At 42.4% G+C, this 12,504-nt stretch overlaps 1 protein-coding gene across 1 annotated transcript; it reads right to left on the bottom strand.

The window, feature by feature from the left end:
- Nucleotides 1-5,109: 5,109 nt before the first annotated feature.
- Nucleotides 5,110-11,127, bottom strand: LOC133631924 (zinc finger protein 37-like). Its single transcript, XM_062024115.1, has 2 exons — nucleotides 10,684-11,127; nucleotides 5,110-6,556 (listed from the first exon to the last, which is right to left on the bottom strand). Exons 1-2 carry the CDS (start codon nucleotides 10,865-10,867, stop codon nucleotides 5,304-5,306), a joined length of 1,437 nt encoding a protein of 478 aa, XP_061880099.1. The 5' UTR covers nucleotides 10,868-11,127; the 3' UTR covers nucleotides 5,110-5,303.
- Between the last annotated feature and the right edge of the window lie 1,377 nt (nucleotides 11,128-12,504).

Here is a 12,504-nt window from a genome sequence, read left to right as displayed (position 1 = left end):
AGCTAGCATAACACGTACCGTACCGTACGTGCGCGTCACGTACGTAACTTTTTAAAAATATATAAGCTTTATGAACCTTGGGTTAGGTGAACGGTCTTTTGGGCTGAGTGATTGTGTGTGTTGATCAGGTGTTTGAATTGTATTGGCGTGTTCTATGGAGCTAGGAGCTAGCAGAGGAGCTAGGAGCTAGCATAACACGTACCGTACCGTACGTGCGCGTCACGTACGTAACTTTTTAAAAATATATAAGCTTTATGAACCTTGGGTTAGGTGAACGGTCTTTTGGGCTGAGTGATTGTGTGTGTTGATCAGGTGTTTGAATTGTATTGGCGTGTTCTATGGAGCTAGGAGCTAGCAGAGGAGCTAGGAGCTAGCATAACACGTACCGTACCGTACGTGCGCGTCACATACGTAACTTTTTAAAAATATATAAGCTTTATGAACCTTGGGTTAGGTGAACGGTCTTTTGGGCTGAGTGATTGTGTGTGTTGATCAGGTGTTTGAATTGTATTGGCGTGTTCTATGGAGCTAGGAGCTAGCAGAGGAGCTAGGAGCTAGCATAACAAACACGCAGGTGTTATTATGCAGGATTAATTTGTGGCATATTAAATATAAGCCTGGTTGTGTTGTGGCTAATAGAGTATATATATGTCTTGTGTTTATTTACTGTTGTAGTCATTCCCAGCTGAATATCAGGTACCGTGAGTATGCAGCCTTGGCTGCTAAACATTCGATAACTTGACCGTATGTGCGCGTCACGTACGTAACTTTTTAAAAATATATAAGCTTTATGAACCTTGGGTTAGGTAAACGGTCTTTTGGGCTGAGTGATTGTGTGTGTTGATCAGGTGTTTGAATTGTATTGGCGTGTTCTATGGAGCTAGGAGCTAGCAGAGGAGCTAGGAGCTAGCATAACAAACATGCAGGTGTTTTTATGCAGGATTAATTTGTGGCATATTAAATATAAGCCTGGTTGTGTTGTGGCTAATAGAGTATATATATGTCTTGTGTTTATTTACTGTTGTAGTCATTCCCAGCTGAATATCAGGTCACCCCCGGCTCTCACAGCATCTTCCCTATCTGAATAGCTTCAACTCCCCACTAGTCCTTCACTTGCACTTTACTCATCCACAAATCTTTCATCCTCGCTCAAATTAATGGGGAAATTGTCGCTTTCTCGGTCCGAATCTCTCTCACTTCATGCGGCCATCATTGTAAACAATAGGGAACTTTGCGTATATGTTCAACTGACTACGTCACGCTACTTCCGGTAGGTGCAAGCCTTTTTTTTAATCAGATACCAAAAGTTGCAATCTTTATCGTCGTTGTTCTATACTAAATCCTTTCAGCAAAAATATGGCAATATCGCGAAATGATCAAGTATGACACATAGAATAGATCTGCTATCCCCGTTTAAATAAAAAAAATTCATTTCAGTAGGCCTTTAAGGAGACTGGTAGTTGACCTGCCCACGAAGCCTCTGCAGCCCACCTCCACAGGGAGAACTGTGACCTCTCAGCCCCGTTGTTCAGCATCTGCTTCAAGGCAGCTTCCTGCGCTCATAGGCCTCACCCACATTATCCTCCCAGGGGACTGTCAGCTTTACGATGTAGACGCTTTGGATCGCAGAGGACCACATCACGAGATCTGACCTGATGCTGGTCGTGGCAATCTCCACTGGGAAGGAGAGTTTCTGCTCCAGGTCAACGAGGAGCCTGCAGTTCCATGCTGCTCCCAACTGTCCGGCCTCTGCTTTGTGTGTGCAGGTCTTCGGTTGCTTCTCCCCCACGTGCACAAACTGGTTTAAAGATGCAGGATGGGAGGACGGCGGGGGCAGAGCGTTGACGGCCGTGCGTCGACTCTCCAGTGAAGCTGCTAGACACTTCAGCACTTGGTTGTGCCGCCAAGTGTATCAACCTTGTGTAAGGCTTGTCTTGCAGCCGACCAGGATGTGTTTCAGGTTTGCTGGAGTTGGACAGAGGGGGTATGTGGGGTCTTCTCCGTACCACTGGCTGGGGTTCTGTGGTGACGGTAGGACGTCGTATGTGGCTCACAGTATGAAGCTGGTTCGAAAAGCTTCCATGTCCCAAATCTCTTTCCAGGAGAGCATTCGCTTCTCAATATCTTCCCAAGGTGGTCATCCTGCTAGCCACTACAGAGAATAACATTTTACCCTCCACGTTCAGGAGACCAATCTGGCAAAACTGGCCGATATCAGTAGAGTCCTTTTCCTTAGGGATCAGGATGCTCCCTGCCCTCCGCCAGGCTTTTGGTATTGTCTGTTTCAACCAAACCACCCTCATCAGGCACCACAGAAAACACAGGACATCTGGTGCATACTTATAGAGTTTGTAAGGCACTCTGTTGAGATAAGGGGAGGATGCTGCTCTTGCCCGCCGCACAGTTCTTTCGACTTCACTCCACTTGGGAGGGCTGACGTCTAGCTGATGTTTTGGAGGTTGTAACGGTGGCATGTCGTGTGGAAGCGTCACCTGTTCATGTCGGCGGCTGTCAGAGTGTGTTTGTGACTGGTGGGCTTCCAGGCCTTCCTTTGTTGCTTGGAGGTTGCCACTTTTCTCTTTCGTGAGCAGCCCCTTCACAAGCTTGAAAGGGTCTTTGAAGAAGTTAGCTCTTGCCTGTGCCTTCTGTCTGCACCTCTTTCTCAGGTTCTCATCTCTTCTCAGTGCAGATAACCAGTTCTTAATTTCTGCCTGCAGCCTGTTTATCTCCTCCTTCACTGTTGCCTTCTTTCCTTGACCAGTCACTCTATTTCCTGCTGTCTCCTGGACTGAGTAGGGATGGATGGGGGTGTACTTCTCCTTTTGTCTGCAATGCCGAAGCCTTCTGCTCTGTAGTTGCAGATGAGCTCTCCCACTCTTTCCAGTTTCTTCACTGCATCTCCGCAAAGCTGCTCCAACTGCAAGATGAGGTCTGTGTTGACAGTTTCCCACAACTTTTTCTCAAAGGATTTTGGCCGGCTAATGGGTGGCTTCCACTCCTGGATCTTAGACTCTGTTACGTGATGCTGTAGGCTAGGCTCATGGTTCTCTGCTGTGCTTTATTCCTCCTCCTCCTCCTTTAGGAGTGGGGGATTGATGTTCTGCGGACTATGGTTTTTGTCCTGCCGCTGAACTTCACTTGCTTCTTAATAAGTAGTGGTCGATGCAAGATGCTTGCGCCACTTTTTTCAAGCACTTTTTCTTGCCTTGATGTATCTTCTGGCCTGCAGCAGATGTAACCTTCGCCCAGCCACAAATGCAACTCTGGAGCGTCTTTCCTGGAGCAGGTGTTGTGTTCTCAGCAGTGTTGGGAAAGTAACGCGTTACTGTAATGCCGTTATTTTCGGCGGTAACTAGTAGTCTAACGCGTTATTTTTGATATTCAGTAACTCAGTTACGGTTACTACATGATGCCTTACTGCGTTATTTAACGTTATTTTTATATAGTATCGGCTAGAAACTGAGAAGATCTGAGTGTGTGTTATTGGAGAGCTGCGGTGTCGTCCTTCTGAATCTTCCTGTCTCACAAGAGGCGCGCTGTGTGTGTATGTGTGTGTGTGTGTTGGGGCGTTTTGGCGGGCGTGGCGTGTCTGTGTTTACTAACAAGTTTCTTAACATGGAGATATTCTCACTACTTTTCTTTTGTCGAGCACAAAGAAAAGAACATTTTAGTTAAATTTAAGTTGTGTCTTGGATCAAAGATCCTATCTACTGCCAAAAACAGCAATTCAAATCTGCTGAAACACCTACAAAAGCAACATGCTTCGACAAAGCTAGTAAAGAGAGACACAGACTCCGATGCCACTTCACCTCCACCACCTCAGTAACAGCGGCTGGATTTTAACTGCTAGCCAAGACAACATTGATAGAGCCATTGCAGCGTATGTGGTAGAAGACATGCAGGCTATTTCTACAGTGGAGTCACCCGCTTTCAGCCAGCTAATTAGCATGATATCGGGCATCAAACAGCAAATGGCACGGAGAACATGTTCCAAGTACCTGGAAAGTGAGTACATAAACATGGAAAGCGAGCTAAAGAAGACACTCCAAACTCTGCCTCTGCTCATCATTCAGCACTGAAGGTACACACACTCTGTCAATTCTCTTATATACTTTCATTCTAGACTTCTAGAGTGTTTGATTATCACATCACTCTAAATGTATAGACTATAAAGTTCACAAACATAAAGAGGGATCTTAGTGGGCCAGGCCAATATTTCCTTTTCTCTAAACTAAAACTGGGGAAATGCATAGTGTTCTGGGCTTCAGTACAGTGTTGATCTCCTGAAGACATGATTTTATTTCACAATTCCTTGAGAGAAAAAAAAGCCTGGTTAGGCGTGTGTATAGCAGTATGTGTGCTGTATATAGTGACATGACATATAATCATGTCATGTGTGCCTTCCTTGGGTGAAGCCAGGTTTACAGCTATGTTGTGACATGTTATTATGCGGTTTGTTGCTTATGTATGTTATGTTGCAGCTATTTAAAATAGTTTTGTCAATTTGTTCTGTCCTGAAATATATTGGCCCTTTGAAACATATCTTTGTCTTTGTATGTAGACCACATTGCTTAGCAGAGTTCAGTGATGCAAATGCATGTCAAGTTGATCAACAGATTGTATTATTCTCCAGTGCAATAACAGTACTGAAATGTAGGCTAAAAGGGCATTAATGGGAGCCTTAAAAAAAAAAGAAGAAAAGAAGTAACTAGTTACTTTTCACAGTAACGCATTACTTTTTGGTGTAAGTAACTAAGTTACTTTTGAAATAAAGTAACTGTAACTAGTTACTGGTTTTCAGTAACTAACCCAACATTGGTTTTCAGGTCAAGTACTGATCATCATCCTGGGTCAATTACCGTGTTGTCTGCCAATGAATCATCTTCCGCCCCCGCTCTCGCTGATTCTGGGGCTATTATTGTCACGGTTGTTTACGCGCGGGTCGTTCTCCCAAGATGCAGACGGAACTCCTGATGCAAGGTGCGGGTAAGATTTATTTTCCATCAATCATTCGGGATACAAACAAAACAAGCGTGCCTATAGCACGGCAATCACAGGGGGAAATGCAAACTCCATAAAGAAAGACCACTGCGTCACCGTACTGCCCATTCAAACATTTAATAAAGTCAAATACCAATAAGGCAACAAGAGACGTATCAAACCCTTCTTTTGTGAATTAAATCTGTACATCAGATGTGATCATCTGCATCAACAATGTGATTTGTGTGCTGCTGTTCTCACCAGCACACTTGTGTTTCTTACACTGGTACTTATATGACAATCTTTATCACACACACTGCAACTCACCCTTTTTCTCCGGTGTGTGTTTTCATGTGTGTCATCAAATTTCCTTTCTGAGTGAATCTCTTATTACAAACAAAACACATGAACGGTTTTTCTCCAGTGTGCATTCTCATGTGTAATTTCAAACGTTGCTTTGTAGGGAATCTTTCACTACAAGCTGAGCACAGGAATGGTTTCTCTCCAGTGTGCAGTCTCATGTGTAATTTCAAACTTTTCTTTATAGTGAATCTTTTACTACAAACTGAGCACAGGAATGGTTTTTCTCCAGTGTGCATTCTCATGTGTACTTTCAAACTTTGCTTTACAGGGAATCTTTTACTACAAACTGAGCACAGGAATGGTTTTTCTCCGGTGTGCATTCTCATGTGTACTTTCAAACTTTGCTTTACAGGGAATCTTTTACTACAAACTGAGCAGAGGAATGTTTTTTCACCAGTGTGCAGTCTCATGTGTAATTTCAAACATTCCTTTCGTGCGAAGCTTTTACTGCAAACTGAGCACAGGAATGGTTTTTCTCCAGTGTGCGTTCTCATGTGTGTTTTCAGATGACATGGGTATTTAAAGGTTTTGTCACAGTAAGGGCATTTCGTGTGTTTGTTGTCACTGCGACGTGTCATGTCAGCTTTAGAGTCTCCATAATCAGTGTCATCATCTTCTTCATCATCAGTGTCAGGAGAGTGTGACGTTATGTCGTCACTATCTGATAGTGGAGCGAAGAGCTTGTCTGCTTGTGATCCTCCACAGTGGTCTCCATCAGCTTCTGTTGTCATGTGTGGAGTTGGAGGCTCCACCTCTCCCTTCTCCTCACCTTCACCCTCATCATCTTCACTCTTCACAATGACAACGGTCAATGGCATCTTGGTGACATCAACCTCCTCCAGTCCTTCCAGATGCTCTCCGTCTTGACTGATGCTGTGTTCCTCCTCTTCTTTATTTTGAGGGGGTTTGTGGCTCATCCTCTTAATTTTTAAGGTAGATGGGCTGTGACTTTTTCTCTTTGACATGGGGGAATCTGGCACCTCTTCTTTAATGTGAGGGTGCTGTGGCTCCTCCCCTTCCTCCTTAACATGCTGGGGCAGTGGCTCCTCATCTTCCTCTTCAATGTGAATGAGCTGTGGCTCCTTAATGTCCCCTTTAAGGTAAGGGGGTTTTGGGTACTCTTCATCCCCCTTAGTGTGCGCTGGCTGTGCCTCTTCCTGCTCCATCCTGGTAGACCACTCCTGCTGCTCAGGAAGATTTTCTTCAAAGCCGTCTGCCGGAGACAAGAAAACAAACAAACGCTTTAGAAAAGTCCAGCTTTAGTCAATTAAAATAAGACATTGTCCTTCACCAGTATATATTCTGATAATGTCTTGGAGCATCTTATCAGTCGCCACGTTGACATGCAGTATGTCGTAACCGTACCTTACATCAAGGATAACAGAAGTAATAAAACAAGTCATGAAAAAAAGACAAAATAACCTGAGCAGTAAAGCCTTACATACAAATAAGAGAGCTTCTCATACAACCAAAGGATAAAACAGAACAGGATACAAAAAACATGCATATGTTCCTTGACTGCACTTAAAGGCCTACTGAAACCCACTACTACCGACCACGCAGTCTGATAGTTTATATATCAATGATGAAATCTTAACATTATAACACATGCCAATACGGCCGGGTTAACTTATAAAGTGACATTTTAAATTTGCCGCTAAACTTCCGGTTCGAAACGCCTCTGAGGATGACGTATGCGCGTGACGTAGACCGGCGAACACGGGTATGCCTTCCACATTGAAGCCAATACGAAAAAGCTCTGTTTTCATTTCATAATTCCACAGTATTCTGGACATCTGTGTTCGTGAATCTGTTTCAATCATGTTCATTGCATTATGGAGAAGGAAGCTGAGCAAGCAAAGAAGAAAGTTGTCGGTGCGAAATGGACGTATTTTTCGAACGTAGTCAGCCACAACAGTACACAGCCGGCGCTTCTTTGTTTACATTCCCGAAAGATGCAGTCAAGATGGAAGAACTCGGATAACAGAGACTCTAACCAGGAGGACTTTTGACTTCGATACACAGACGCCTGTAGAGAACTGGGACAACACAGACTCTTACCAGGATTACTTTGATTTGGATGACAAAGACGCAGACGTGCTACTGTGAGTATGCAGCTTTGGCTTCTAAACATTTGATCGCTTGACCGTATGTGCGCAACTTTTTTTTGCGTATGTACGTAACTTTTTAAAAATATATAAGCTTTATGAACCTTGGGTTAGGTGAACGGTCTTTTGGGCTGAGTGATTGTGCGTGTTGATCAGGTGTTTGAATTGTATTGGCGTGTTCTATGGAGCTAGGAGCTAGCATAGGAGCTAGGAGTTAGCATAACAAAGACGTAGGTGTTTTTATGCAGGATTAATTTGTGTCATATTAAATATAAGCCTGGTTGTGTTGTGGCTAATAGAGTAAATATATGTCTTGTGTTTATTTACTGTTTTAGTCATTCCCAGCTGAATATCAGGTACTGTGAGTATGCAGCCTTGGCTGCTAAACATTTGATAGCTTGACCGTACGTGCACGTCACGTACGTAACTTTTTAAAAATATATGAGCTTTATGAACCTTGGGTTAGGTGAACGGTCTTTTGGGCTGAGTGATTGTGTGTGTTGATCAGGTGTTTGAATTGTATTGGCGTGTTATATGAAGCTAGGAGCTAGCAGAGGAGCTAGGAGCTAGCATAACAAACACGTAGGTGTTTTTATGCAGGATTAATTTGTGGCATATTAAATATAAGCCTGGTTGTGTTGTGGCTAATAGAGTATATATATGTCTTGTGTTTATTTACTGTTGTAGTCATTCCCAGCTGAATATCAGGTCACCCCCGGCTCTCACAGCATCTTCCCTATCTGAATAGCTTCAACTCCCCACTAGTCCTTCACTTGCACTTTACTCATCCACAAATCTTTCATCCTCGCTCAAATTAATGGGGAAATTGTCGCTTTCTCGGTCCGAATCTCTCTCACTTCATGCGGCCATCATTGTAAACAATAGGGAACTTTGCGTATATGTTCAACTGACTACGTCACGCTACTTCCGGTAGGGGCAAGCCTTTTTTTTTTTATCAGATACCAAAAGTTGCAATCTTTATCGTCGTTGTTCTATACTAAATCCTTTCAGCAAAAATATGGCAATATCGCGAAATGATCAAGTATGACACATAGAATAGATCTGCTATCCCCGTTTAAGTAAAAAAAATTCATTTCAGTAGGCCTTTAAACACAAAAAAGAAAGAACAGAAAGAGAAAGAAGAGCAAGAAACCAAAAAGAAAAAGCAAATAAGGAAACCTTAAAAAATGAGGAAACCTTCAAAAGGAACATCCATCAATCCATCCATCCATTTTCTACCGCTTGTCCCGTTCGGGGTCGCGGGGGTGCTGGAGCCTATCTCACGGCATGCTAGCAACGACCAGGCTACTACAACATGTAAAAGCCAGAGCTGGAAGACCCTCCTGCCTCGTTAAATCTCCCGTTTGGGAACACTTTGGCTGCGCGATACAACAATGGAGGACGGAGGTTTGCCGACATTGTTCAGCAGCTGCTTCTGACAACACGTCAAACATGCTAACTCATTTGAAGCGTCACCACCACATTCAAGCAGTCTCTCCTCGGCGAGTCAGGCAGGGCTTAAGCAAGAACAAATGTTTTTATAGCAGCAGATTTAAGTCCATATTGCATTAAAAACTAGATTTGAGCCACTTCTATGGTGGAAGAACAATAAGCCCATACATCCTCTGACTGCCAAGTTAGCCAGGCTGGGGGGGGGGGAAGAAAAGTTCATCTGAGGCTGAGTTGACTTCAAACTGTTTAATGTTGCACTTTTTATATGTAGAAGAAAGGTTTTGTCATTTTATTTAATCTGAGCAACAACTTGATGCAGTTTAATGTTGATTAACGTGGACCCCGACTTAAACAAGTTGAAAAACGTATTCAGGTGTTGCCATTTAGTGGTCAATTGTACAGAATATGTACTGTACTGTGCAATCTACTAATAAAAGTCTCAATCAATCAATCAAAAAAAGCACTTTATATGTAGAAAGGTTTTGTTAAGAAACCATTCTGAGCCTTATCTTATTTATTTTTTATTTTATATAAGTTGACCACATTAACCCTGGCAATGGACCCTGTGTGTATATGTATGTTATGCCATTGTTTAAAAATTTGGTATATAAATAACCAAAAAATTTATATTTTGTTGTTTTCTTACTGTACCGAAAATGAACCGAACCGTGACCTCTAAACCGAGGTACGTACCGAACCAAAATTGTTGTGTACCGTTACACCCCTAATATATACATTATATATATATATATATATATATATATATATATATATATATATATATATATATATATATATATATATATATATATAGAATCAGCACCTCTAAGTCTGAGTCCATGGTTCTCGCCCGGAAAAGGGTGGAGTGCCATCTCCGGGTTGGGGAGGAGGAGACCCTTCCCCAAGTGGAGGAGTTCAAGTACCTCGGAGTCTTGTTCACGAGTGAGGGAAGAGTGGATCGTGAGATCGACAGGAGGATCGGTGCGGCGTCTTCAGTAATGAGAACGCTGTATCGATCCGTTGTGGCGAAGAAGGAGCTGAGCCGGAAGGCAAAGCTCTCAATTTAGTTGGGTGTTCCAACAGGACAATGACCCAAAACACACGTCAAAAGTGGTAAAGGAATGGCTAAATCAGGCTACAATGAAGGTTTTAGAATGGTCTTCACAAAGTCCTGACTTAAACGTGTGGACAATGCTGAAGAAACAAGTCCATGTCAGAAAACCAACACATTTAGCTGAACTGCACCAATTTTGTCAAGAGGAGTGGTCAAAAATTCAAGCAGAAGCTTGTGGATGGCTACCAAAAGCACCTTATTGCAGTGAAACTTGCCATGGGACATGTAAGCAAATATTAACATTGCTGTATGTATACTTTTGACCCAGCACCTTTGCTCACATTTTCAGTAGACCCATAATAAATTAATAAAGAACCAAACTTCATGAATGTTTTTTGTGACCAACAAGTATGTGCTCCAATCACTCTATCACAAAAAATAAGAGTTGTAGAAATGATTGGAAACTCAAGACAGCCATGACATTATGTTCTTTACAAGTGTATGTAAACTTTTGACCACGACTGTATATATTGTGTGCTCTCGTGTCATTCTCACAATGACCACTAGTCGGCAGTGTTCTGTGGTGACTAAGTTGTCTGTCCTACTTATCGAGAAAGAACAAGTCCTGTTAAGAGAACCGAGTTTACCACGCGAGGACTGCTGTCGACACATCTCTGCTAACAAATATAAAGTTAGTAAACATGTGAGAATAAGAAGTAAACAAACCTGTTCTCGGCAGCTTCTTGAAAACAGCGTCCAGTAGTTGACGTTGTCGCTCCTTCTCCTCTTTTGTTCGGGAAAGTTCATCTTCGTACTCTGCTATCGTTCTTTCCAACACTACAAATATTTCTTCCACAGCCTCATTTAGTCGCTGATTCACCAACACTCTCAACATTTGTACTTTACACATTTTCTCTGCTTAGCGATGTGTTGACAACTTCCGCGGCTAGCACGCTAAGCTAACTAGCGAGCTAAGCTAACTAGCGAACTAAGCTAGCCTGAAAAGCTTCAGTTCACGGAGGCGAGTTTATCCTGACACGAAAAAATTTACAAAATGTAGTTAGTCGTGCGATAAACAAATAAGTAGAAAGCTATAAATGCAGGAATGACCACAAACATATAGACCACACTATGTTGCTCGTCTCTACGCAAAGCTCCGTCTACCGGAAGCGGCTCAGTAGGCGCATGCGCAAGGACGACGTACTTCTGTTTAGTGTTTGGCGTTCTTAATGGTGCATTACCGCCACCTACTGCTCCGGAGTGGGGATCAGACATGACAATCTCATCCCCAGTGCACAAACACCTGAAACAATATGTCAATAAAACGAAACAACTCAACTGTTACAGGCATAGACAGGGCCAGCTATGTTTGGGGGTCCTGTATGAACTCTGACTTGACCTGGGGGGGATAATGAGAGAGGTCGGTTTTTTTCTTTCAAACACCTGCAACAAACATGGCATCACACTCAAGAAAAAACACAAGTTTACGATCTAATCCCCAGTGCACAACAACTTGGAACAATGTCAAAATAAAATAAAATAAAATAGTTAAAAAATTCTTCACCAAGTCCTCCAGACTGCGACCTCTCCAGAAATGATCCCTGGCCACCTGGTGTCCTCTCCAGGCAGGGGAGGAGGGTCAAAACTGAGAAGCAGCAGGTCAACTGGTCTAAACAGGATCCATATATGCAAGAAAAAACACACAAGTTTACGATCTAATCCCCAGTGCACAACAACTTGAAACAATGTCAAAATAAAATGAATAACGAGACGAGGCAATTCCTGAAGGAATTGCGTGTGAATGCTCCAATGCTGAAGTTGAACTGAAATGCAGACAGAATGTAGTATGAATATAAGAACAGTTTGAATGTTGAAGAGTTTGAATTTCCAGGAAAACCGGAATTTGGTTTGGAACTTGGGAAAGTGTTAGTTTGAATATCCAGGATGAGCGGAATGTGTTGATGTTGGAATGGTTTGAATAGGTTGAAAAATGTGGGGACTGTGCAACTTGGAAAAAGGTCCCATTCATTTCAATGGGAACTTCCTGGAAATTTGGGAATTTTGAGAAAAGCGGGATTATTTTGAAAATGATTAGGAGCATGAATGTCCTGAAAGAGCTGCATTGGTTGGTGTTGGAATTGTTTAAATCGGTCAAGAAATTTTGAAGTAGTAAGAGTTTTTTAATTGAAAAATGGTATTACGAAATTTCGTGAAAACCGGGAATTTTCCAAGTCCTTAAACCAACTGGATTTATTTGTCCTGACTAAGAGGAATGTTTTGACAGTGGAACGGCTGAAATGGGTTGAACAATATGAAAGGAGTCATCGCACCAAAAAAGGTTGGAAATAAGGTTAGAATAAAACAGGAATTCCTGGAAATGTGTCGAAGGTGGTTGTTTGAATTTCCAGGATGAATTGAATGTGTTGAAGGTTAAAAGGTTTGAATCGGTTGAAAAATGTGGGAATTGTGGAAGTTTGAAAAATGGATAATTAATTTTGAATGGAGAAAATGTCCCTAAAAACGGTGAATTCTAGGAAATCCAGGAAT

Source organism: Entelurus aequoreus, linkage group LG17, assembly GCF_033978785.1.
Source record: "Entelurus aequoreus isolate RoL-2023_Sb linkage group LG17, RoL_Eaeq_v1.1, whole genome shotgun sequence".
NCBI lineage: Eukaryota > Metazoa > Chordata > Actinopteri > Syngnathiformes > Syngnathidae > Entelurus > Entelurus aequoreus.
The sequence above is the reverse complement of the archived record's forward strand: the minus strand, read 5'-3'. Positions and strand labels throughout refer to the sequence as shown.